General features: G+C 40.2%; 1 protein-coding gene across 3 annotated transcripts; it reads right to left on the reverse strand.

Annotated features, from left to right (window-relative positions):
- Nucleotides 1-306: 306 nt before the first annotated feature.
- On the reverse strand, nt 307-27,532 carry POP1 (POP1 ribonuclease P/MRP subunit). Of its 3 annotated transcripts, XR_012994585.1 has the most exons (17): nt 27,365-27,532; nt 25,320-25,496; nt 24,292-24,467; nt 21,595-21,843; nt 20,066-20,153; nt 19,579-19,754; nt 18,702-18,952; nt 18,475-18,568; nt 17,566-17,677; nt 16,472-16,591; nt 9,810-9,925; nt 8,246-8,437; nt 7,203-7,357; nt 6,016-6,360; nt 4,884-5,184; nt 2,825-3,117; nt 307-323 (listed from the first exon to the last, which is right to left on the reverse strand). XR_012994585.1 is itself a non-coding variant. In XM_076329358.1 (16 exons), the coding sequence occupies exons 1-16, from the start codon at nt 27,483-27,485 to the stop codon at nt 3,103-3,105; spliced, it is 2,688 nt and encodes an 895-aa protein (XP_076185473.1). In that variant the 5' UTR covers nt 27,486-27,532; the 3' UTR covers nt 2,033-3,102. The 3 variants fall into 3 exon arrangements, 2 of the variants coding, with proteins under 2 accessions (XP_076185473.1, XP_076185472.1); XM_076329358.1 differs by lacking the exon at nt 307-323 and having other exon boundaries at nt 2,033-3,117; XM_076329357.1 differs by lacking the exons at nt 307-323; nt 2,825-3,117 and having other exon boundaries at nt 3,428-5,184.
- Nucleotides 27,533-27,612: the final 80 nt, after the last annotated feature.

A 27,612-nucleotide genomic window follows, 5' to 3' on the forward strand; every position in this document is an offset into this window, starting at 1 on the left:
CCTTTCTCATCCTGGCTATTTATTTGATCTTCTTGAGATGAAATGAAATATTGAATTGCACCATCCTTTCTAGAAATTACAGCAAATCCTCACATATTTGGATCATGAAATTTGAGCCGCTCTCTTCCTTCAGACTGCTTTTTCATTCTCTGCTTTACTCTTGCTGTGTCCTAGGTGTCTTCTTGATTTCTGTTTCTTAAGAATCAGGTTTAGCTGTGCAAGGCTGTCAGATTAGCAGTACTGCTGTAAGCCCATGACGAAAAGACAGCTAAAATGTGTCAAGCAAGCTGGTGCTGGTACATGTTATGCACATCTTGGAGTGTCTAAAAAAATAAAAAAAAATTCATTCTGTGTAGGCATTTTTCCTACTATAGAAGAAACTATTTCTGTAAGAAGAGACCCAATGCAATAAATGAAAGCTGTGTTTTGTCTATTCTTTTGTTCTTTTGTCACCCCACCTACTTTGCAAACTACCTCGAACTCATTAATTTTATTTTGTCCAGGGTCAAGCAGGCTCTGACTTTCAAAGCTGCCACAAAATGGTTTCAGCCCATCTCCTCTGTCCTTTCCCAGAGCCCTCATCATTCAGTACAAGTTTACTTGCTCTTGCAGGGATTTGATGAGACCAGTGTTCACAAAGAAGAATTTTAGTGCAGCTGAGTTGAACTTGCAAGAGGTAAACTATGGGTGCTATTTAGATTGTTGACTTCTGGGACGAGCATTTAGAAGCATGGGACTTTGGGGCTAGGTTTTTTTGCATGTTGTATTTTTGGAAAATAAAACGCTATTGCTTTTCTGCTTTTCTCAGTCTTAGTGCTTCAGAAACCTGCCTTTGGTAGTTTACTCCCCCGAGCTCTGTTCCTACTATCTACCTCACATGGACATGTGAATGGATCAGGTTTGACATATCGGGCTCTTCCGGATTTAGAGCACTGAAAGAAAACTGTCATGCTGCATTTGACTACCCTCTGTCTGCGTGTGCCATGATCCCCCAAGGCTTCCACCTCCATCAAGAGGTCTGTCACCCTGCCAATTATTTTCCCAGATTTGTTTCAACAACCCCAGCTGCCTTTCTGCCAGGTAACTTCTTCCATTACTTACGCACTGCTAAACAAACCGATTGCCCCGAACATGTGTAACAAACGCACAAGAATCTGGCCAGGGTCCCACCTCATTCCACAGAGTAATCATCACCTCTTCTGCAACCTCGTTTTCTGGATCTGCAATGGTAGACTGCGCACCTCAGAGCCACGAGACCCTCAGCTTGGTAGGGTCTATTGGTCACTGTGCCTGTCTTAACGTAGCAGGCAACTACCACGTAAGTCATGGTTCAGGCTGGGAAAAGACCCTTCACCGGGTGAGTCTAAAGTACAGCATTTATTCAGCTGCTGAGGGAGCTGTAGGAAGAGCTACAAGAGCAGCGCGGTAGCATTCAGGCTCTTCACAGTGCTACAGATAATGCCAGAATTGCCTTCTGTGCTTCACATCAGCTTCCAAATGCTCTTGCCAAGCAAGGAATGAAAGCTAAGGGTTTGTGCTGGCATCCATTTTGAGAAAGTTATCTGGAGAACAGCATGGGAGCCGGAGAGCTTGTGAGAGCTTCTTTCATTGAGCGAGAGCTTCCTGGGTTCCCAAAAATGCTCATGTATCAGAGCCCACGGGAGCTGATCCAGATGCTCTGGGGTAGTTAACCAACGGGTACTAACTGCAGTAAGATGCAGCCCAAGAACAGGGGAGGTTTAGATTGGATATTAGGAAAAATTTCTTCACCGAAAGGGTTGTCAAGCATTGGAACAGGCTGCCCAGGGAAGTGGTTGAGTCACCATCCCTGGAGGTATTTAAAAGACGTGTAGATGAGGTGCTTAGGGACATGGTTTAGTGGTGGACTTGGCAGTGCTACGTTAACAGTTGGACTTGATGATCTTAAAGGTCTTTTCCAACCTAAACGATTCTATGAGTCTAACAGATGTGTGCTGCAAACTACACCTGATTCAACATGATGAACACAGACATACTGTCCAGCTGATGCACAGATAACACAGGTTTAATTAGCCACAGTTTGATTATCCGGTGTTGACATGGTTTTTATGACTAAGTCACCCTTGAGATGCTCAGAATCTGGAAATCCCAACCACAGATAAAAATTTCCTTGCAGCCACATAAAGTCACAGTATTTTTCTGACAAACTTTGGCTGAGAGTTTTGAGCATTTTTAACTTATCGGGCATGCAGTGCATTTTACAAGGAGAGTGAAGTCTTAAGGCATAAATCATTGACTTAAAGGAAAACAACTGTGTAACAATATTACAAGATACACAGAACAGGATGCACTTGGATTCCAGTTTCTGTTCATTGGCTCACCAGAGAGAAGGATCATAAATCAGAAATAGAGAATGGAAATCAAAGAAAAGTAACAGGAAGTGTCAAAATGAAAACCTGGCAGAAATTACCAATAGGAGGAAAAGAAAAAAGACTCCAGATGTTTTTTAAAAAAATAAAAACCTGGGAAAGATTCAGTGAACAAAAGATCTACAAGCAGAAAAGAAAAAATGACAGCTTGGGTGGGGGGCTTCTTCTCTTTCTTTCTCACATACAAGCCAGGTCTATCTACTAAGATGAGGGAGGTGAAAGGGGGGAAAAGCCATATAAACATCACCTCCCGTCCTTTCTTCCCATGAAGCACAGGTCTGGAAACTCTGATCCTAGAAATATTTCAATCGGGCTCACAATTCAAAAGGTTCATTAAATCCAGGATTATTACCATGAGAGAACTTGATCAGAGCAGCCAGGCTGTAAAGTTTAAGGGGCTCCTTATTCACACATACCTACAGCCTGCAGTGCTCACAGTCACACAGCGAGGAGCGTGTGAATGCCAGCCCTGTGCAGCACCAAGCTTTTTCCTCTGGGGCCATCTGCCGGCTTTCACGCAGATGCTTCTCGGGACCTTTCTGGGACAACGATTGCTTTATCAGGTGCATCGAAGGTGAGCGATGCTGGAGACATTAGGCATGATTTCTCACGGAGCTGTGGTCCAAGCTGTGCTGGAGGCTGTGTCTCCCGTCCCACATGCCGCTGTAACTCCAACTAGCGCGTGATTCTTAAATCAGTCTTCTAAAGACTAAAAAAAAAAAAAAATCCAGCTCCACTTCCCATACTTCCCTTGCAATCAGAGATGTTCTCCCCCCTTCCCCATGTGTGTGCCATGTTTAATCCAACAGTGGCCCTGAATTTTAATAATTGTGAAGGTACTCTAAATTCTTCCTCCAACAAACAACTCCAAACAACATTAATCTATTCACCTAAGATTTTTTCAAACAGAACTGTGAATGAGGGAATTAATTCGCAGACTGATACTTAGAAAGACTAAGTCATTAACTGATCCATATTTAATTTCTTAAAGAATCAAGCTTAGTCAGTAGACTCCTGAATCAAGAATAGATTAGATTTTTATTTGTACATGATCGTTTCAGGGTAATTTTACCAACTGGTATATATTTGTATCATGCTGCTACTAAACTACAGTGTATTATTGTGAACTCATTTTCAAGCTGCTTAACTCAAGAATGGCTAGAAGCTTAAGGCTATCATTAAAAAAATCCCAACAAAACACCAAAACCAATCAACCAACCCACACCACCCCAGTCAAATCAAACACCTTTCTCCTCTCACCCCTCCAGCATACTTCACAAGTTTTATGAATTTGAACAACATTCATAAAACGTACAGTAAAATGAAGAAACCTTCAATCCTAGCACATTCCATACAAAAATAACCTCGTGTTTTAAGGAACTAAAATATCCCCTATTATTACAGAAAATGTATGCTGACCCACCAACAGCAATTTGCATCTGAAAGGCTTACTACCTTTCAAAACCAGAGTTTTCTCTCTCAGACTAGAGAGAGAGACTGATATGCTTTCCAATTTAAGAGCTCCAGTTGCTATAATTCAAGATTATATAGCTGGGCTATATTTTATTTGCATTTCATTTAAGCACAGAGCTTTTCCACCAAAGTAAGTACCCTTCTGCTTTCTTAATAGATTTGTCTACTTAGCTCTGTTCCACTGCAGCCACATGCATTCAGACACGAAGAATCGGGAAAAGCCACTTGCTGTATACACTGGTCCAGACTGCATGCACTTACATGTGAACAACGCACTGGAAAGTTACAATCCATCTGACCAAAAGATTTCTATAAGGAAAATAATAATTTTCTGTGTATTGTGATAGCATCCACTGCTCTGAGGTGAAAAATGAACAATACGCTTCTTTAGAGATAAAGATCATGATAATGGATGCGTTACTGTTAGAAATCCTTAGCAATGCAGACATCAAAAGTAGTATTAGGTCTGTTTATGCATTAGCTATTTTCATAAATAATGCTACAAAGCTTTTTAATTATTTCATAATCCTCAGGATGCTGGGGCTCAGAATCACCTCAAATTTGAGACATATCAGAAAGGCCACAGAAGACAAAACAGACATTCTTTGGTTTTTTTGGCATTCTACTGCATTGCAATGATACTTAAACCTCAATATTAAGTCTTGCAAACCTGTACTGTAAAGATGCTGGAGTTCTTAACAAAACGAGCCCTTTTTTATCTGCTGGCTGGTTGTGTAACATATAAAGTAACCCTGTTAAGCTAACAAAACCCAGTGCTTCTCCACAGCCCGCAGCCAATGAAAAATCCCCTCGAGTGACATATCCCAAGAGAGTTCTGGAGCAGTGGGAAGTAATATCTGGGAGAGCGTCTGACCAAAGACCAAGAATGAGGTCTTCATGCTCCTCAGTTGTTTCTTTATCTGGAACGCTCGGGGGGTCACTTTCTAGAGCCTTTGTGTTATCCTTTTTCTTCTTCTTCTTCTCCTCTTTTAGTTTCTGTACCTTGTGCTTGAATATGTCACGATGTTTGGGTTCTTGAGGACCACAGAAGAGTTTGTCTTTGCTTAGATGCACCAAGTCATCTTCTGCTGGGATGCAAATCATGGCATGTAACTCAGGGTTCCCCTTTCTCAAGAGAGACAAGTTGACCCATACAAGAGCCCTTGGATAGCTCATCAAAATTGGCAGAAAGACATCTTCAGTCATTTCCTTCTGTCCCAGTCGAGAAATAAGGCGGAGCCGCCGATCTTTTCCAGCAGTGGGATAGCACCAGGCTGATAACTGCATTAGTAGTTTCTCGCTCCTATTAATAAACATAAGGATAAATAAACATCAAGGATAGTTATTAACAAGTAGTACAACAGAAATCCAGCGCCCCCCATATTTGCAAGACCGTGGTTAAAAAAAGCCCTGGGGCTTTCTGCAACCTTCCAAGCTGGTATTTGTATCACTCTGAGCACAAAAAGAACATGGGTAAGTGGAATTCCTGTGTGAGGCTGTTCTTCAGAAGGAGACATTACCTGTTAAAACCCCCAAAACTTGTTAAATCACAAATGTTCTAAAACCTTCAGTGACATTAATGCAGTCCAGAACTGCCAATGTTTTTTTCCCCCCTATCACTACACAAAAATGAAATACCTGCATTCAGGCACTTTCCAAACACTGTTGCTGCCCTCATGCGTTGCATTGGAATGCAGGGGATTCTCTATTTTCTTTATAGACCTTACTAAGTAGTGCAAGAACCACCTGTGATGATGTATTAGAAAAAAGAATGCAAGCTGATTTATGCAGCAACAGTTTTAAAATCACAAATATGAGCCTCTAAAAACTTCCTCCACCTGGAAACAGACAGAATATGCCAACTCCAAGAACACACTGAACTCAAGAGTGTTAAATTTAAGATAATTTAAGAAATTTACTTCATCTAGTCACCAAGTTTGCTGGGGAAAAGCAGGAGAAAGACTTCCACTCAACAGCAAATTCTGATCTGTGACAAAACTATTTAATCTCCTTACTGTATTTGGATCAAATAATTCTCTCATCTTAATAATCAAGGCTGAGCTCTTCCTTTCCCCAATTCAGTAATTCCCAATAAAGAAATAACACCTCACATGCACGTATCATTTTGACATACCTGAGAACAATAAAGTCACTTGTTGTCATAGTTTCATCTCTCTCACCAAACTCTTGAGCGCCTATAACATCCTCTGTCTTTAGGACACCTTCAGAGCTTATTATTTCCATGGTCTCCTCTACCTCACCAGTCTCAGGGGAAGCTTCTTTGACCACTTCTGCTTTGGAGTCACAAAAGCTATGCCCTTCAGTTGCGCAGAGCTCAGGGTGTGGGGAAGAAGGATGTACAAATTCTCCTGAAGCTTTCATTCTTCCTTCCCAGTTCTTCGTCAGCTGCCCCCAAGGACAGACGAAAGGGGACAGAGTGCCCAGCTTGACATAGTTTGCCCTTTTTGCAGGTGGACGTCTAAATGATAAATCAAATAGGTAAGAATATTTGTTTCCTGGGTCCTTATTCAGTCCCTAGCACTTCAAAAAGCTGTCCACTTTGTCCTGCTGGTCTAATAATGTTTTCTGTTTTCAAAACCAAGTATTTAGAACAGAAAGTTAACTGTGCATTCCTTTTGTAATCTCGTTGAGCAAGAATTTTAAAGTTATACTTCTAGCCAACACTGCTGTATTTCTGACCACCATATCCTTTCAGCCATGCTGGATATTTCTAGCTACTGTGACTGACACCACCACCTTTTCCTCTAAAGTTCTCCTACTTCCCCCTCCTACCTGGAAGGGGAGCGAGCCAACGCCAGTTGGTGCAGAGGACACTTCCAGCTACCCCATACTCAATAAGAGTTCTGTGTTTACTGCAGTGAAAATGAAGGCAGACTTCAGCATACCTGGTATTTAAAAAGTGGACACTGAAATATACCTCTTCATTCACTTAATTCTTTAACACTTAGTACGTACTTTGATATTCTGCCTTTGCCTTCTCCTACCTCCTCCCTTATTTGCTGCTAATGGAGCTTGAAATAGCTTTGTTCATTTTACTGTTATGCAGCCTTGTTACAGCCTAATAACTGAGCATATCACTGGGAATAGAAGGTTTTAGTTAATTTATATACACTGTTTAGCAGAGCTTTTCTGTTAAATACATCTAGAATTCTTTTCTTTTTAATAATATTAGGATTTAAAACACTAGTGAAAGATCTTAATAAAGTCCAAGTCTAAATGAACATAACAGATAATTAAGGGGATATTTTAAGCAATATTCATTTTTTTCATTCTTGCAATCAATTTTGAAATTGATATTACCGTTTGAATTTTTCAAGAAGACTGGTTTCCAGTTCTTTGGCAAATTGCATTCCTGCCTGGCAGTCTGGGAAGTCATTTGGAGCGTGAGGTGTTCTTTGATATTCGGAATGCTTTAAAGCCTCTTGCAAGCCACCGACTCGTACACCTCGATATATCTGTTATAAAAACCAAAACCCAAAAAAGCAATGTTTGTACTGATTCCAGGTTCCTAACTGAAAAAAAACCCAAAACATTAATGCTCCAGAAGCTACTGCCTTAGAAAAGGGAAAGTCTATCACTTTAGCTTTAAAAAAAAAACCAAAAAAACCTTAAGTATGTTTTTCACAGTTCTAGATGCTCATTTCAACAAAAACGTTAGTCATGCTCTTTAAATTTAATTCTGAAAAACTATCAACAAAACTGAATTTCACAGATTCTGATCTTGTACATTGCCAGGAATGTCATATTACTTCGACAAAGTCACTGCCCAATTTATTTTAATTGTACAATAGGTATCACTGCAATTAATCCCCCTGCATGTCCAAAAGCATAAATTTAACTGCAGAAGGAGAGTAAAACTGCCATCTAAACATTCAAAGCAGGATGCTCCAAACAGCACCAGAGTATTCAAGCTTAACTCAAACTTTGTGTTTCAAGCTCTCTCCCAAATCAGAGGCAACCAATTCGTTGACAGAGTGGTGGAGATAGCCAAGCTGGAAATGGATCAGCAGCAGGCACCAAACGATTTGTTTAGAAACGCAAAACCAAAGAGCTATAGCATCAGCTTTCTCTCCTTACTTCTCACTCTGATTTCCTGCTTTAGACTGCCATACAGGCACAGTTATACCCAACAGAAGATAGGGAAAGCTATTGTTTATTTTTAAGATTTTAAGACCAAGCCTCTGTCATCAACCAGTTCATACACCCCCTTTCAAAGTGGGATTTTGATCCTGTAATTGTGAATTGGTTAAACAATGTGAAGTATACTCTCTAAAATTGATTATTTTAAACCAAATTATGTAATTTGTCATATTTACTTGCAATTTGCAATGAAAGTCACTTACAAAAGGAATCCAGAAAGCCATGCCCCAGCCCTTTGGGAGATAGATATCCCAGCCACTCCCCCATCCTGGTCGATCTTCTCCAGCCATTTTCCCTGGCTGCTGCACCAACAGTATGGGAATCTTAGATTCACAAGGACCCAAATCAAGGTGTGATCCAGGTACCAGTAACTGAGCTCTCATATGGTTTAAATCCTGAGAAGGAGGAGACATTTTATGTAAGTTAGTAACCATTTTTCCCTCTTCTAGATACCCTTCCAAGATACAGAGAGGAGGTGAGCTTATAACTAGGAAAAATATACTAGTAATATGCTACACATTTGAACTGACCTTCATTGAGGCATGAAAAATGTTTTTAGAAAAAAAGTATTAAGCACCCTTTTTCTCCCATTCTTACTTCCACAGACCTTGATGGAGGGCAGGTACTGAAACTCAGAGCAAAAATGTACAGCACAGATGAAGGAGGAAAAACAAGTATTGCAACTCGATATTTATAGATTTGTGCACGAGATTAGACTGAGCAGGTGCTTTCAGACATTCTGTCAATACACAGAGCAAATCTGAACTACATCCAGGGAGATGGGATGAACATTTGGTCACGAAACAGTTTCACATAAAGCATGCTGGCACCAAGACTTTGTCAATCACCAGCTGTTGTATTTCACTGTACCATATTAAGAATACATTTATAAAAAACCAGACCATCAGAGTGCCTCTTTGCATGTCCCTTCTGCATCAGCTGTTTTATAAGGTAAATGTTACATTTCATGACAGTATGAAGAACACTGTCATACACAAAAAGACTGTGCTGGTAACTGTTATGCACTAGTGTAGTATTTTGTAAGTACTCTGCTTTATTTACACTACTGCAGCCAACTTGAAAGAGCACAAAACTAATTTTCATAAAGAGAATATTTAGAGAGATGTTTCTGCCATACAAATATTTTCTCTTTTTGATTACAATGGTGCCGAAAGTTTATCACCTCTTGTGTCTAAATCACCATTTTACCCATGCATTTTATGGGTTGCTCCTCCATTGCCAATGGAAATGCCAAGATCGGAGATTTCAAACCCATAACAGCACATTTAAAGCTGTCTACAAATCACATGTATTGCCCAGAATGCCCACAACACAGTGTGCTGCAGTTCAGAACCAGAGGGATTTATTTCCTTCCAACTTCCACGATTCTTTTGTCAGGAGAATTGTCCTGGCTATGACTGAGGAGTGAATGGCCACAGCCTCTCTATGCCACTTCATCCCTTTATCTGCTGCACAAGAGTCAAGGTGACGTAGGAAAATCCAATTCCAAACCCTTCTGATAAATAAACCTACAACTATTTAGTGCTGTAGACAATCCAATAAAGCTTCCTTTTAATTGAATCATGAACAATGGTTGTGCAAGAACGTTACACAAAGGGTACAAAATAAACACTTCAACTCAGCAGCTGGATACCGTGACATTAGGAAATTACTGCTCTTGGATTTATACAAGTCTCAAGAGTCTCGCTCTATGGACTCTATGGACCATTAGCCATTTTCTCCATGGCAATCCACCTTCTTAGTTACCTGCTCTGAGATTTTATTTTCAGTGACGTTCTTACAGATGTCCTGGTCCCAGATAAAGCTGTGAGCACAGTCTACAGGTACACCCTCCAGGTACAGTTGCCTAACTTTATCATTATCTACAAAAGAAGAGAATCTTCAAACAAAATTCAAACAATTTTTGTGGCTTAAGTATCAAATTACCAAAACAACTCCACTATCATAAGTACAGTGAGCAGACAACTAAGTAAACAGACTATTACAAACTTAACAAGCATCACTGCTTCTGCAATATCTTACTATCACGTTTTTCCAAATACAAAATATGAAATAAACTGTTAGTTTTTGAAGCATTAACCTGGCATTCTCTTACAAATAGGCATTTCTTATTACAAATGGCATCACCTTTGGCAATGTAAGTTACCTCTTTAGCATGCCACCTTTAATATTCTGGAATCTGGCCTTTCAGGCAGAGTGTGAAGCTCAAGAGGTTTCGTGAAAATCAGAAAAAGCAACATTACAAAGCCTGAAATAAGTTCACCTAAGTAAACCGGTAAGAGAAGTGAGGATGACCTTTAAGAAATGTACACACAGGAAATACCTTTATGGATATGACTAGCATGCAACTACTTATTTAGCACTAGCTTCCCACTCTGGATCTTTCCAGGCTCTGCCCTTCAAGGAAGGGGCTATTCTTTGCTTATGTCTGCAAAGACCAACAGTTGTGTGTGTTACTGAAGATAAATAACACTTCTAGCTTTAAAACTGATTGTTGAGGTATTAAATAACCTCTCTCTTCTTCAGCTCCACAATCTAACCAAAGCAGAGAAAACGTATACCTACCTTTAGTGATCTATGGATTAAAAGCCTTCCATGTACAGTATATAATGCATGCTGATCCATATTTTAAGTAAAATAATTCTTACCAATAAACAATACAACGAACCTATTAATAGTTCTGTGATTAAAACTTACAGGGACTGTGCTCATTTTGTCATCTACAAGGTCTTACATATTAAAGGAACATAATGTGTTGGGTTTTGTTTTGTTTTTTAAATAGTGTTTCAAAAGAAGATTCAGCTAATTTTTCCAGCTGATGTTGACAAAGACTTTGAGCACAGAAGATATGGATTATTCAGTGGTACTAACAATACAATAGGTACTGCCAAACATAATTGCAATAATTATTTATTTAAAATCTATAATCTTTAAGATGTCCCCATTATTAAGAGTTGCGAAATCCTTTGAAAGAAATATTAAATACGGCAGGACTCCTGACAGTTTGATGGTGTTATTATGCTGATGCTTGCTATGCATTCTTGCTGATGAGTTACATTTACGTGAGAGGAAGAAATACTAAAGAAATTATCGGATTAGGGTGGCATTCCTTCAAATTAAGGACGATACAACTAAAAAGGAAATCCTTGCCAATTCCCTGACAATTAAGCCAGAAGAATTCCTTCTCAGACCAAAAATTAAGGACAGGAACCTGAGCAGGAACCTAGAAGAGCTCAATACTCCTAGAGGCAAAGCACGTTCTGTCTCGAGATACAGCAGATATCAATGCCTCAAAGCAAGGAGAAAAAGACAGCAACAAAACTGTGTGCAGTGGTGGTGAGGAATTCCTTCCTGACTCTTACAGATAACCAAGGGAGAAGGGCACATAATTACAAGCAAACATAAAGTCAGGGAACTGACTTTTCCATCTTCTGTACAGAAAGCATTCATGAACACCAGAATCTCTTTGTGTTAAATTATTTAAACATGTTCTAGTTCCTTCAACTGTAAATTATTCACTGTAACTTTCTCTGAATTTTTTTTTTATCACTTCTTTCTATTACCACGGTTTCGGCAGTCTATCCCTGTCATATTCTTGGAGTTCTTTACAATTCCTATATTCTATAATGTGATGAGTATTTGGTTTTCCACTTTAGAAAGCACTTTTCAGTCAGACTCTTTCCATCACCACAGGCTACCCAATATCTCCCTCACTACCCTAAAATATCCTTCTTTAACTTGGTACATTCTTTCTCCTTGATCCCCACTGAACTTGGAGAATTTAATCTCTCTGCTAAGCATAGTATAATTCAAATCATAATCCCAAATTCTCACACCAGTTCTCTTTATTGCTTACCTCTCTCCTGTTTTCTTCAGTCCACATTTTAAGATTGCTGGGGAAATAACCCTACTGATGAATAAGTTGCTGATGATAGTGGAAGTAAGACGTTAGAGCTAATATAGGAAATAGGGAGTTGTATTACTAAGCACACAAAGCTCAGAGAGAATCAGCACATTATCTACTTCTGCTGGTGTCAATGGTTGGTGCTTAGACAAATCAGGCAGATAGAGGAACATTTCAACATTTCAAGCTGTTGTTCTGATTTGTGTAGCGGATTATCTTAACAGTCTTAGAAGACAGGCCTAAGAGTAAGAGTGCTTCTATTTGAAATTTTTCCTTCCCTCTGTGAGGAAAGAGCAGAAAAAGCAAAATATAAACACTGCTAGGGAGCAGTTTCAGAGCCATATGTAGGTAGGGGTGCGTGGTACCAGGACAACTGATGACAGATACTTAAATCTCTGCAAGAGGTGCATTTACAGGCAAGGACTCAGGCTCTGTGTCTGCAGAAGGAACTTCAGCTCACTTATCTTTCATGATGCATTCTCCTTCTATGCATCTCATTCACTGATTGTTTAAAAGCTCCACCATACTCCGTGTTGAGCAGTTTTTAAGGCAGTGGAATTTGTATTCTCCCACAGAAGACAGTAAAAGCATATCAAAATGTTGGAAGCATACTTCAAAATGGGAGAAAAGACCAGCACTAATTTGCAGTCATGTAAACACTGACTGCTTCCTGGGAGTCTTGACTTCCAGAAGGCATAAACCTGCTGAGAAGGCAGTGAAAAGTGATTTATTCACAAACTTTCTATCCCCCAGCCTGAAGAAATGAGGACAGTTCTTTGATTAAATCCCATCAGCACATGTCTATAACACACAGCTTGCACACATGCATATGCATTCAGGAGTAAGAGTAACTGGGAAAGACTGAAATTACCTTTGATTTGTTAGCATGTCACTCACAGGGGAAAAGCTACACAGGCATATCTTAGAACAGCATTTTGAAAAAAAAAAAAAGAGATATGGACAGATGTGTATCATTTCACAGATTGCATGTATGACAATCCACAAGCGAAGATGATGGCTGTAACTTACCTAAGCTATTCACTCATTTGACAAACAATGCATCTTTAAATTAGTAAAGATTTCCTAAGAAAATCAGTTAGCTTTTATACGACATTAAAGAATAAGAGAGGCTAAAGCACATACAGAATCTGCTAACGTATGCAGTGCCATTTCAATCTTACTAATAGTAATCCTAATAGTATTTGAATGTCCAGGAAGCAAAAAGGGAAAAAAAGCGTGGAATACAGCAAGGGTTCCTTTTTATTGCTCAATCAATGTGACACGTCATTAAGGTAAACAAATGACTACTAACATTTCTTAAATTAAGATCAGCTCCCTATATTACCACATCTGAGTAAGGTTACATCAAAACCAAGAAACTCAGAAAGTTTATGCAGTTCTAAGGCTCATAAAAAGACTTCTTCTTACAGAAGGGGCAAATTAATACCACCCAAATGGAATTACAGATCTTAGAGAAGTCTAACTTTTTTGGGAAATGTTGGTAATACTATTGCTGTAGTGATGTATACTATGTGCCATAATTAAATTCCTTCCATTTTCAGTTAAACAAATTGCCTTTCAAAAAATTGAAGAGGAGGATAGTCTCGATTCCTGGGTCACTCCTGGCAAAAAAACCAGGAGAATGAGGGAACAGAACTGGTTGGAAAAATGCTGGCGGAAGTGCTAAATCAAACTAGAAAAATCTTTGAGAATATGTTGCTTTTGATGAAATTCTTGCTGGATATTTCAGTAATCTGACTCCAAGTATAACCAATAACAGGGTCCTGGGGAAGAGCACAACACTAGAATCAGTACGTAGTGTTGCATTTCCTCACTCTGCCAGTTCCTGTAAGCCACTTGTAGCTTACAGACTTCTTCAGTTAGAGGTGATCCTTTTGCACTGAGTGGCCTTCAATAGGTTCTCCTTCATATATTTAACTGATTTTTTAACTCCTGAAAACCTGCCAGGCAATCAAGGAGGCTTATAGGAAAAAGGAAAAAATCTAATTGGTGTATAGAAGCAGTGAAATATGCAACAAGACCCCACGCTCCAAGGAAATTACAAACTAAGCTGATAGAATTCAGGAAGACCTTATAATGGGTCCTGAAACAGTAAATAGTGGCAAGAAAGCATAATGCTTGCATAGAGAGAACAGATTAGACGTAAAATGCATTCTGCACAATAACTGATTATGTCTAGGCTTCCTTCTATTAATACATATGCATTTTTACTTTTTCTTTCAAAACCACCAAGAATTAAATGCACTTAAATGCTTTCCCCTGACTAGAAAATTATAAAAAGTATCTGAGCTTAATAATCTAACATGGATTAATTTTCTAGAAGTATTTAAACAAATGTAACTTCTCTGCTTTTAACTACTTGAACAAGGAGGCCCATTAAGGCAGAGATATAACACAGATGGTAGCTGTCACATAGCCAACTACAAAAGGAACAACAGTCTCTGGAGAGTAACAATAGCCTCTCTTTCCAGCTAACACCTAGGAATACTTGATGAGGGAAACAGGAGAGTGGCAGTTAGACCTCAGTCTTGAGTTTCTCAGGTAGGAGAGATTAACTACCATGCCATAGGATTCCCCCACTGCACATGTAATAGGTATGCAGGAGACTGTGAATGATCCTGTAACTCTTCCCACACAGCGTTAGGAAGTCACTCAGGTGGGAAACATGGAAAACAGCTGCCACTTTCCCTGCTGAACCATTAGTTCCCCGTATTTTCTCCTTAACTGCTTCTTGTAGGAGGGCTGGCCTCTCCTTTTCTCCTCCCTTACTATGATATCTTTTTGATTTTCTACTAGAAGACAGCTGTATTGCCTGTCTTCTTTCATCCTTCTGCCTACTCAACTTATTTAGTAGTGATGTGCTTGTGTAACATCAAGTCCTTAGCAGAACCTAAATTAGAAGGTATCATGCAGTTTACCTTTACGTTTCCTTGCTAGCTGATCAAGGTCCTTCGCCCTCTCCCAATAAAAGTCAGAGAGGGCAGATGCAGTTTTAAGTTCATGATGAAACAAAAACACACTCAGAAAGGAACCAGAAAGCAACAACAGATTTTCTGAATGTTTGTGATTTAGAAGATTTTTTTGCAAGTGAAGGATAACCTCAAGTAGAAAGATCTTAAAGATGGCCATTTCTAGCCAGCCAAAGGAAAAAAGAAATAGGTATTTTCTTCCTCTTGACTCCCTATCTTACATCATTACCTCTTTACCATGGCCCTCCTTCCTGAGGGACATCCAGCTCTGGCAGTGGGAGAGAAACTACTATGAGACTTTTCCAATGCCTAGATGCCTTCTGCTGATCCTGCCTTCTTGAACACATCTTCACAGACATGACAAGCAGAATGAAGGGAGCCGAATTACTTCTTGAAGTTGCTAACTCCTCTACCAGCTCAAACCAGCATCTATAAACAAGTGCTATATAGCTCACCTTACTTCTCAGGAGGAGGGAACCAAAGTAGAGGTCATGTATGCTGCAGCATTTCCAATGGGAACATTAATGATGAAAAAGTTAGCTGAGCAGAACTAATTAACAGGAGAAAGGCTGTTCTAGATACAGAGGGTAGAATAGGAGAATGTAAGAAAATCCAGATAAGAGAGTTGTGCAGAGAGCTAAAAGACAGTAACTGAAATAGGTGTTCAACTTGATTTAAGTGAAAGGTACGGCTAGATTATTCTAGCATCTTGCAAACACACCACCAAGGAAATGAAGTATTTTCAAGTGTCTGGACCTTCAACTTGTCCTGTTTGCTACTGTTTGCTAGCTGGTTATTAGGTTTCTCATATTAGGTGAGGCAGCCTGTGTCCAGTAAACCTAATTGGAAACGCCTACACAGCACTATACACAAATCCCATTGTATACTGTATATACTCTTGAACATTTTTCAAGGACATTCAAATCCAACTGAACTTGAATTTTGCACTGAAATGTTGTGTAAGTCAGCATTGAAATGAAAGTTTCAGAAGTCACACTTGCATCTTTCATTTTTCAACATAACCAGCATCTTGGCCACCTGAAATGCTAATCTTGCAGTGGTAATTTTTTTTTTTTCCAGTGGAATTGCACCTTTCATCATTGTAGGACTATAAACCAGAGCAGCAGGTATCTTCTTGGAGAGATAAACAGCATCAGGAAGACTAAACACCAAACAGAAACTTACTAAGTAGCTTTTAGCACCTGGTTGGCCTTGCCAGGATTCGAACCTGGATCATCTGTATGGTCAGACAGAGGCTTCCACTGAGCACAAGACCAGCTTTGGTGCATGTCCCTCCCTCACAATTGCTGTTCTAAAAGCTATGCAACTTTGAAGCTGTTTCTGTTCTGCCAGGGGCTGTGGAAAGGGGAAGGAAACATTCTGAAATCGCATGCTAGAGGAAAACAGCAAGAGACAATCAGTAGAAGATGACAGTAAACGAAAACAAAGAGAGAAACTGAATCTCTTGCCTTTGGCAGTTCCAAGGCAAGCATAATATAAGCAAGGCATTTTACCTTGGTATTTTTCAAAGTCTGGCATGGCTTTTGTCTTCTTTTTTGGCAAATTGACTCGAGGATCTCCAACAGTGAGGCCCAGTATTGTACCTGGTGGCATTTCTGATGGTGAACTCATCCCTTTAAAAATACACAGATGAACATTGCCATGAAAACACCAATTAAGTTGTGATCTTTTTCTGCACTACTATTCTGTGCATTTTGCCTGCAGGGATGTGACACCACTGTAAGCCAGAGAAGCAATCCAGAGTACTCAATTTAACATGTTTTGAAAACTCACCAATGCTTGTTAAATGCCCAGTAACAAAAGGCAACAATAGCAGCGTAAGACTTAGTTTGCAATTACATTTATGCTTAGCATAGAAGTGAGGTCACTCTCGCAATTTACAGACTCAATTCATCCTTTGCATTTGGCACGTCTCTTAAAGAACAAACAACCTTTGTTTTATACTTGTCTTCCAGAGAAAGGAAATTAAAAAAATGTTTTTTGAAAGTTTTACCTCATCTCTGCTTAACTGCCTCACATTGGATAGCTCAAGTATAGTGTGAGATCTACCAAAGCCAGTTCCTTACCTGCTTCAGTGCTAGAAAGTGAGGAGATGTTGTTAATTTTATGATACTTTACAACTCAGCCAAATATACAACTGTTCATTAGAAACAAAAATGTATAAAGCAAGGTATAATACTTTCACTTTGGGTAGGAGCCTACCATTTTATCTGTGGAGGTACTGTACAACTTACTGCCTTAATTTGGTGTGTATGGGGAGAGAGAGAGAGAGAGTATACGTCATACTGTATATCCCATCAGCAATTTCAAATCTAAGTTCATGAAGTAAGAAACGAGATTCAGTTTATCTATTAAGAGTTTGGACTACACAGAGGATTAAAATTCCCTTAAAAAAAGGTAATGTAACATTTCTCAAATCCTTGCCATGCCACAGTAATTACGTAAGCATATGCTCAATGGCATCTCTCTCTTGATCAAGCAAAAAATAAGCATTTCCAAACTGAAGTCAACTTATTAGCATGACAGTTTTGACCACTAGAGTTTAAGAGTTTCCCCTTCCTCCCATAGCACCCACATGCCCAAATACCTTCTAATAGCTCAAAGATAGCACTTTGGCGCTGATGAAGAGATACTTTTTCAGAGTCCTTGCAGTTTTCTACCCACCAGTTATTCAGTTCTGTCTCTGAATCTGCCACCTCCTGGAAAACAACACATCTAATTAAACTCAACTGGTCATTCAGTATTTTCTATCAGTATGAATTCACTATCAGTTTGCCTTAATCACTATGGTTGCATTCTTCCTCTTCAAGTTTCAAACCAAAATCATTTTTTCCTGATGCAGTCTATTCCTATATTCCACCTTAGAGTAATCCTCAAATAACCTGTTCAGTTTAAAGCTGTGTTCCAAAAATAAACAAAGCAATCCACAATGCTTCCTAATTCTGTTGTTAATTATTTCTTACAGAAGGCCAGATTTCACGGCCTCATCAAGTTTGCTGCAAGAGACAAAAAACCCTATTAAAACCACAGTGATGCTATGTGCCAAGAGGTGGACAAAATACTAAACCCTGGAGAAATTACATATTTGACTGAAAACACAAAAGCTTTCCATATCTTATATGTCTTGCCCTTTAGCTCTAGGTGCTCTAGCTCATTGCTCGAGAAACATGATCTATGGTTTGTCAAAGAGAATATCAATTATCCTGGACCTCTCAGCACAATATATCACTACAGGAGAAACTACACAGCCTGCTCAAGAGCACCATTGCTTCTATTTTCTTCCTACCCCCAGTTAAAATCCAGATAGGAGTCCTTCCTGAGATCAGCGTTAGTCAAGTAGCTCAATAAAGCGAAGCTAACAGAGTAGAAATACATAGGTTAGCCTTTATAAGAAGTAAGGCTAGATAGTTTACGATTCTTTCTAGCAAAAACAAGCTTGCACGTTCTAGAAACCTTATCAAAATTACAGTAATATCCAAACTGCCAATTTCCTTACTGTTTGGAGAGAAGCAGCTTTCAAGGTCTCTGTAAGGACGGAGTGTGATAATGGGCCAATCAGCCGATATCTGAGAATCTCCATAGTTCTATCACTGAAACAGAGGAAAATTTCAGGTGACTGTACAATCGTACAACACACAATTTTTTTCCCCAGTAGTGTTAAGCCAGAATTCAGCTACATTAACTGGTTAAGGGTCACAGTTTCTGACTCTACTATGAACAAACCTGATCACAATGCCAGTAGTCTGCGAGATCCAAGAGTAGGACTGGAATGGATCTCTAGTGCCGTCACCAATTATTTTTTTCACTGGCACAGCTTTTTCTCCTTCTTTATCCTCCTTCTTTCTTTTCTTGCCAAGGCTCAGAACAACATCCACTTGTTTTTCCTCTTGAATTGTTGTTGTAATAGGCTCAGGAATATAGATTTCTTCAGGCTCTGAACACTGAAAAACTGCTTTTAACTCTCTCAGCATGTCCTTAAGAAAAATGAGAAGTTTGGATTAGGATGATAAGCAGTGCATTGTAAAGCTTAAGTACAGTTTTAAGAATTACACTCTACTATTTTATTTTCCTATATGGATTTAAAGGAATAAACTTCATTCTGCTGAAGTCCAGGGCTTACTATCAAGAGCTGAAAGTAATACTGAATGTTGCTAAGAATTCACTCTCACTCAAATTAATGCAAGAAAAATTGCCGGGCACAAAATTTTACTTATTTTTATTTTTTTTAAAGTTCATAGCTAAGTATCAGATTATGATTATCTGTGATAAGACCAAACTTAGCCTGTAGGCGGTACCAGTGGGAAGGATGTGAATCAAGCAACATCATATTGCAAATGTATCCTGAAGCAAGTGACACTAGAAAACTTTTAACAAGCTCAAACACTAAAAAAAACCTGAGAGGCATGCACCTTCTGTACAAGCTGTATAAAAACAAGCTGCAGAACATAAATATTGTTAGAGTGGAAACAGTCTTCCAACTTTTAATTCCTAAAGCCATGTATTATATCCAGCTCTTCTACACCTTTCAGAAGGTATCCTCAGCATTAAAAATGCGCAATGCATAAAGAAATCAGAGTTTAACTATAAAGAAAAAAAATACCTGTTTGAGAGCTGGGTGCATCCAGATCCACAGCTGCCTGTTTTCAGACCCATCCCTGGGTTTCCAAATAAATGTAATGGGACCAAGCATATCTTCAGGATAGCGATCTGCTCGGTAAAGATTCAGAGAACCCTCGAATCTTCCAGACAGACAACAAGCCTCTTCAAATGTTAATCCTAAAGAAGAAGATACTTATTGAAAACCAAAATAATCTCTTGTTTAAAAAGAAAAAACTGAAATTCAGTCTGGCTGCTTGGACAGTATCAAAGAAAGAACACGTACCACAACTAGTTTATTAATAAGCAACTGAAAATAAGAAAGTCTAGTCCTACGAGACGTTTTAATTATATTTTTCAACCAAAATCACAACTCAGTATCAACTCTGTTACTACTATTGAGATTGGTAGGATATTAAAAAAGGAAAAGGATGGGTCATCCTTTAGTCTCTTCAGAATCTTAACTTTATTTTGAATTACATAAAATTTACCTGTGTCAATGCTACATATTCGAGCAAGTTGCTTCAGAAGCTCATTCTCTTTACCAGTCAACTCCAGGCAACAATAATATGATAAGTCCTGAAACAATAGGATAGTGGTAAAGTGAGAATAACTCTTGAAAGTGAGCCTGGCAAGGAAGGACCAGACAGACCTTCACGATTTACACTGAAGTAGTAATTTTTCATTCACTAAAATTTGTGCCAAAGAGAAATGAGTTTTCTTTGTTAACTTAAATTTGTTAGTTATTGGAGAGCTGTCAGGCATTTCTCATTTGAGGGCCAACCTGCCTCTCAAACCAAACAGACCAAAAAGAATTTTAGAACCATTAAGGTTGGAAAAGACCTCTAAGATCATCGAGTCCAACCATCAACCCAACACCACCATGCCCACTAAACCACGCCCCTAAGCGCCTCATCTACATGTCTTTTAAATACTTCCAGGGATGGTGACTCAACCACTTCCCTGGGCAGCCTCTTCCAATGTTTAACCACTCTTTCAGTGAAGAAATTTTTCCTCATGTCCAATCTAAACCTCCCCTGGCGCAACTTGAGGCCATTTCCTCTCGTCCTATCGCTTGTTACTTCGGAGAAGAGACCGACACCCACCTCGCTACAACCTCCTCTCAGGGAGTTGTAGAGAGCGATGAGGTCTCCTCTGAGCCTCCTTTTCTCCAGGCTAAACAACCCCAGTTCCCTCAGCCGCTCCTCAGAAGACTTGTTCTCCAGACCCCTCACCAGCCTCGTTGCCCTTCTCTGGACACGCTCCAGCACCTCAACATCCTTCTTGTAGTGAGGGGCCCAAAACTGACACAGTATTCGAGGTGCAGCCTCACCAGTGCCGAGTACAGGGGCACGATCACTTCCCTACTCCTGCTGGCCACACTAGTTCTGATACAGGCCAGGATGCCATTGGCCTTCTTGGCCACCTGGGCACACTGCCGGCTCATGTTCAGCCGGCTGTCAACCACCACCCCCAGGTCCTTTTCCACCAGGCAGCTTTCCAGCCACTCTTCCCCAAGCCTGTAGCATTGCATGGTTCTGACCCAAGTGCAGGACCCGGCACTTGGCCTTGTTGAATCTCATACAACTGGCCTCGGCCAACTGTATACAACTGGCCTGGGCCCATCGATCCAGCCTGTCCAGGTGCCTCTGCAGAGCCTTCCTACCCTCGAGCAGATCAACACTCCCGCCCAAGGAGGAACATGGAACAAAGCGCCTGTCTTCAATAGCATCCTGCTCAGGAAGATGATGCAGGGATTCATTGAATCGCTCAGCTCTTGAGAAGACTGAAGATGCAGTATTTCAGTCATAGTTACCATAAGACTCTTTCAAAGGTTCATCTTATTCTCTCTGATACTTCATTACAATTACGAAATCACTCATTTCATACTTAGCAGTTATTAACAGCTGACACAACAGTATTTCAAAGAGACAGAAATATTCATTATAACTGAACAGTTGATTACTTCACCTTGGCAAAATAACGAAGAAAACAAACAAAAAAGATGTAAATGTGGTACCTGAAGAAGGCAGTGTTTTGTCATGGCTCGGTAACAAGCCCTGTAGCTCTTCTCTGTAGGGCTATCTCCTAAACAGTATCCCCATTTCTTTACCATATGAAATCTCTTTGCATGCCAAATATGCGTTTCCAGCCAAATATTCTTTCTTTGCCTGCGATTAAACTCTGCTACCAAATTTATGTGGCGCCTTCTAGCTTTGCGGCATTTAGTCTTTGACTGTTCTTTTTTCTGATGTACAGCTTTCTCTGCCTGTTTTTAAAAGAGAGGATATTGAAGTAAATCTCAAAAGGACAAACTTCTGTGGAAGAAAAAGGCTGACATATATAAGGATACAGGAAGCACTAGCATTAAGTTATACTTTATTCTGATGTTAGTTCTCCATAATTCTTGAGGCTAACTAAACACTTTGAAACTTTATACACAAGCCCCATCCACACAAGCGCATCAAGGTTTGACTGGAACCCATAGATAAACCAAAATCCCCACACGTTCAGAAACTTACCAGTGAACAGTAAGATCTGCTACTTCCTGTGTGAAGTTTTTGCCCAACATCAATATATCCACATGAACAAATGAACATGACATTAGGAACACCTGGAGATTTGAGCTCATACAGAAGCAGTACGGACTCTCAGACTGCCAGGTAGGACCCTAAGGATTCTACAATGTGTAGAAGCGAACAAGAAAGGACTGTGGTGATGTCTTGACCAAATTCTTGATAAATAGCCAGTCAAGGTCTGAATTATTATGGGTGAATGCATGGCTGGAGAGGAAGGCTTGACTCTCTCAATCAATGTTTGATTTGTCTTCTTGTGAAGAGAAGTGGTAGAAAGAAATAGGGACTATAAGACATGCAAAAAAATTCTTGGGATGTCCTTTGAAAACTCACCAAGGAATAGTTGACAACAGACCACTGGTTATAAGAATAGCAAAGGAATGAGAATGCTAGAAGATCACTGCCAAGAGCACAGAAAACATGGAAGCAACCCATGACATCAAAATAGAAATGCACAAAAAAAAAAAAATTGTTCCCATCAGACCCATCATTCCACCACAGAGTAGGCAATATAAGCCACTGGATCAATGGTACGTGACTGATTGGTTCAGAAAGACAATTAGAGAAAAAGGGATGTGGTATTGTAAATGAAAAATATATGTCTTTAAGCTTTTGAAGAGAGAAGAGATGGTCCAGGTAAATGTTTGCATGAAAATGATCATGATAAAGGATCTAAGAAAAAGGAAGAAAATGCATCAGAATCCGAACAGTTAACTTTGAAGAAGCAGACTTCAAACACTGAAAAGTAATAGGCAGAACCTTTACAAACGGAATGTCTCAGGAGATATGACAAGCTGCAAGAAAACATGAAACAAAACAGCCTGCGCAAACACACAAACTACACCAAAAGACCTGAGGAGAGAAAACATAGCAGAAGAAATACAGCTGCACCAGGGCCAATTAAATAATCTCAAAAATCCAAGAATCATACAAGGAGTGGAAACAAGGATGGGAGACTAAGTGTGAGCATGTACAGAGAAGTTAGAAATGCTATCATGTGAAAGGAGTTAAAGCAGGACACAAAAGAACCAAGCATAAACATTAAAGAAATCTAGATTATTTAACAAGGATAGAGCACATAACTAACTACACAAAATAGCCCATGCCTTCTTCCTTCAGTTCTCAGAAAACAGGCCAAATTGCATTTCTTGTCATCACTAACAAAGCAAAAAAGAATGCCAACCAGAGCAGTAAAAGAAGAGATACAGGTTATGAAGATCCAATAAAACATGCCCTAAGGAACACGTGTAGAAGTACCCGAAGCAATTTCTGAATCATGAACAATTATCTTCAGGAACTCAGGGTGGAGGCGGCAAGGTCTCAAAGAACTTAAAGACAATGCAAGGGAAAAAAGAATGCAAGAAATACGTTCATCAGGCAACCTTAATACACAGAAAACTTACAAAGCAAACTCTCTTGATCACTTTAAGAAGTGTCTAGAGACGATAAAGTGATCAATGCCAAACATCAGACAGATCATTTCACAATAAAATCCTGCTGAACCAATTTTTTTCTATTTTTTTTTAAAAACACCCAGGAAGTTCACAGTGAGCAAGGAGCAAGCAACTCCACATGAGCATTCTGACTAAACGTTGAGATACTGCCACAAAATGAGAAAGTTTCATGAGCAACCAGGAACAGTCAATTAGTAAGTCTTAAGCTGCCTGCAGCCTGCCAACAACTCCAGTGTAGCTCCCATGTTTGAGCTGTAATACATGAAGCACCATGCTGGTCATGAATGGGCTATACTGGCTTGAGGCCAGCAGGGTCACACCCGACAGCTGTGGTGGGGTGCAAGGCAGAGAGGTGTTATCGAGGACTCCTGGATCACCTGGGACCAATGCACTGCCTGAACAACCCCTCCTGCAGTGGACCCTTTTATCATCACTACTCTAATAACTTTTCAAGATGTCCAATAATCACAAAGCCAAGTGGTTAGTGAGATCTACTTGAGCTACCGTCTAAAACTGAGGTGTTCCCGCATTTTGAATCCAAACGTCAGTCAAAGTTTGAGAACCTGTGTGCGCAGGGAAGTTTTGCAGATAAGCTCAGGTCTGAACATTAATAAATGTACAGCTGAACACTGTGCATTACCTATGCCCAGTATATAGTCTGTCAAATACTATAAAATGCACTTATACCTCTTTCCTGGCAATCTCTTGGAGCCGCCTGGGTAGGCGTTTAATATTGTGACTCATAGCTCGCCTTCGCATGTGCCTAGGTAGAGTCTGGAAAACTAGAGAGTTTGAAGACTTCTGCGCAACTGCTTTCAACATGGCATTGATCTCAGCAGCACGAGCTTGAGCAAAGGTAGACACTGCAATGAAAAGAACTGCATCAGAGCATGACAAATGGCAAAAATCAAAGAAGGGGACACTGTACGTAAATTACTGAATTCCAGCAGAGTATTCCTAGTACATCAATCTAATGACTTCTTGAGATAAAAGTAAATACTGTATACTATTACTGAAGAAATTTCAATTCTTTAGATATTCTGAAGCTTACAGATATGGTTAAGCAAATACTTACACACGAATGAATCTGAAAGCTGTGGTATAACCAAGAAGTCCTATTTGCATCAAGTACCTCTTTATTAAATTAGAGTAGCAATCTTTTCAGATGGTATTCAGAGAGATGAAAAAAACTTCAGCATGAAAAAAAAAGGAAGCAGTAATCATATTACAGACTGTTTTAAAATGATAAAATAAAAAATCCAGAGGTTGGTCTTGTTTTATGCTTATGGAAGTGTATCTACTACCAGAGCACCGCCACATTTTGAAAAGCTAATCTGCTCTCCTAGATAAACATCCTGTTAGATGAAAAGTTGTCTTTAACTCACATCATGGGCAAAAACAGTTGCACTAGCTACATTAAAAACAGATGACTGTCAGTACCCATTTTGCTGGCAAACAGAAACCAAAATGCATATCCCTCATTACAAGAAAGTGCAACTTTTCAACTCAGAAGTCTGAAAGGACTCATAGAACAACAGCTGGTCATTCATTCCAGCACACAACTACCTCTGTATTTTGGAGAAAATTAGGAAAAACAGAAGAACATAGCATCAGTTCTAATTTTTGCTCTTGCACAAAACCAAAGAAAGACAGCAAACAATCACCAGCAAGTTGCCCTGGACATACAAATTATGACCTTTTTCTTATATACAAACCTGTTATGTATTTCGGCATTTCCTCAGAAACACGTCCTCCTTGCCATCCTCCTCTTCCTCTGCCTCTCTCTCCTCTATTCTGCCCTTTTGGAAAATACTGGTCTTTCCTGTAAGAAGGCCCAGATGACTGATTTGAAAATTTCTGCTGCTGATACTGCTGCTCAGAACGAACATCTCCTGGAGGGTTCAGAGATGAAAAGAGGTAACAGAAATGCAAAGCAGTCTGAGTAACTGATAACTATACACAGTCTTTCCTCATAAGATTGCATTGCACATTCCTCTTATTATATTTAATATATGTACCTGAAAAAGCCATCAGAAATCAGAAGAATTAAGTTCTTTTTTATAACAAGAGATTAAAAAAATCAGTTTTCAGGTTGACCAGCTTCTTAAACAAGCCTATCACATTGTCCCAAAAATGCTATCATTGGCATGACAAACATCCAGGAGCAGATCTACCTCCAGTAGCCTCAATTTATGTGAACTTAAAATGTCAAGGAACCTCCTTTTTCCATTTCAAATAAGCATGAAGCTGAAGTTTTATGTTCAGCAGCAATGCTGTTGCAGCCCCGACGCAACCACACATCATGCAGAACTGCAGTAATTCAGATGAAAAAATAATCTGGGGTAGAAATAGAAGTTAGCTTTTATGTGGAATAACTCCCTGATCTGGGTTCTCCACACGGCTGAGAGCAGCACCGTCTAGACAGTGAGGTGAAGGCGAGAAGCAAACAGCTGGGAGAGATGGATGCTGCCTCAGCCAGCAAATCTGTGTAGACCTACAGCCCAAGTCAATCGTCAGAGGATAACTGGACAGCAATTAACTCATAACACAAAAACACTCTTTCACTATCAAGTTAGCCCAAGAATGGAGGAATTGACTATTTTAATCACAAGATGGAAGGGTGTTTCAAAAGACAGTGACTGACTTGATACCTAAAGAAAAATTAAATTATTTCAGGTACTATGTAGATCCATAGTTTTATAACTCCTATTTAGTTTTTTTCTTTCCTGTTTCTACAAAATAGCCCTATAAAACCGAGATACTCACTAACGCTACGGAAGAATGTTATATGGATGAAAATGCTGTTTAACAGGACAGAAAAACATCACCACATAATCTTAGAAGTTCCCTGCTACAAATAAAGTCAGAAAAATGTGTTTAATCTGGCAATACTCCTGTAATGATATTCCAAAATCTTCAGACAGGGCTGACCATAATTTGCTGCGTCATTCTGTCTACTTAGGAACTCTTCAGCACCCTAAACACAGTGTCACTTAAGCAGTTTTTTGTTCAACCACAAAGATGCAAAATGTCAACTTCTGAAGGCCTCACAGTAACAGGCCCTGCTCTTATGTGTGCTTTTTTTCCCCAGAAACAATATAGATAACAAAATAAAAACATGAAATGGGGGGAGGGTGTAGGTATGGAAATCAAAGTCCAATTGAAGCATACAGAATGCAGGTGAAAACACACAGACAAAAAAAGCACCTGGCATACAGGTTGACAGGATCCTTCAGTCTTCAGCTGCAAAGGTTACCTGTGTACAAAATGCTCCAGCAATGACCTAGCAACACTGCCATTTTAGGGAAACGCCTTGCTGCCTCCTGCCAATACTCTTCCATAGATACAGGAGCCACAAGCGCCAAAAGGCAAATTGGTTGGGCATGCCGATCTGATGGAAAAACAGTGCATTTATCATAGGGCAAGCTGGCTAAACCAGCGGCTCCCGGGTCTGACAGAAAGAGGAGGGAAGTCACAGGACGGGGTATAACATTCACATTCATTTTAAGACTAGTAACCGCAGCGGGTGGACAGGGACTTGTTGTGCCATCGAAGGGATGGCGCAGAAAAACGTGTATTAAGGAGAACCATGGCTAAAGGAGTCAACGACAGGGGAGGAAGCCCAGGGGTGTTCCCACAACGGGCACGCCTCGCCGGCCGCCGGGGCTGAGGAGACGGAGACACCCGGCCCTGAGGGGGGGGACACACCCCCTCCGCGGTCACCCACCCCGGCCCTGGGTAGGGGGTCCCCCAGCCGTACCTGAAGGCGGGCAGGCTCTGCTCCCGCCGCCGGGGAAGGGCCCCGGCTCGGCGGGAAGGGTGACGCTGGCCGGCTGGTTCCTCATCTTCTTGGCCCGCTTCTTCTCTCTCGCCCCGGACATCTCCGACAGGGCCCGGGGAATGTGCGGACAAGAGGGTCACACCAACCCGCCCCTCAAGCAGGCCTTAGGCGCCCGGCGGGGTCTGCTCGACCCCTCCGTAGCGAGGGGGGGGAGGAGGAAGGGGGGG

The sequence above is a fragment of the Aptenodytes patagonicus genome, chromosome 2 (genome assembly GCF_965638725.1).
Source record: "Aptenodytes patagonicus chromosome 2, bAptPat1.pri.cur, whole genome shotgun sequence".
In the NCBI taxonomy this organism is placed as follows: Eukaryota; Metazoa; Chordata; class Aves; order Sphenisciformes; family Spheniscidae; genus Aptenodytes; species Aptenodytes patagonicus.

Coding starts and splice junctions, on each gene's coding strand:
- POP1 (XM_076329357.1), bottom strand. CDS start 27,485: ATGTCCGGGGCGAGAGAGAAGAAGCGGGCCAAGAAGATGAGGAACCAG. Junction 24,468..25,319: donor AATGCCGAAATACATAACAG/GTTTGTATATAA, acceptor TTTTCATTGCAG/TGTCTACCTTTGCTCAAGCT. Junction 8,438..9,809: donor AAAATAAAATCTCAGAGCAG/GTAACTAAGAAG, acceptor CCTCCTTCTCAG/GATTTAAACCATATGAGAGC.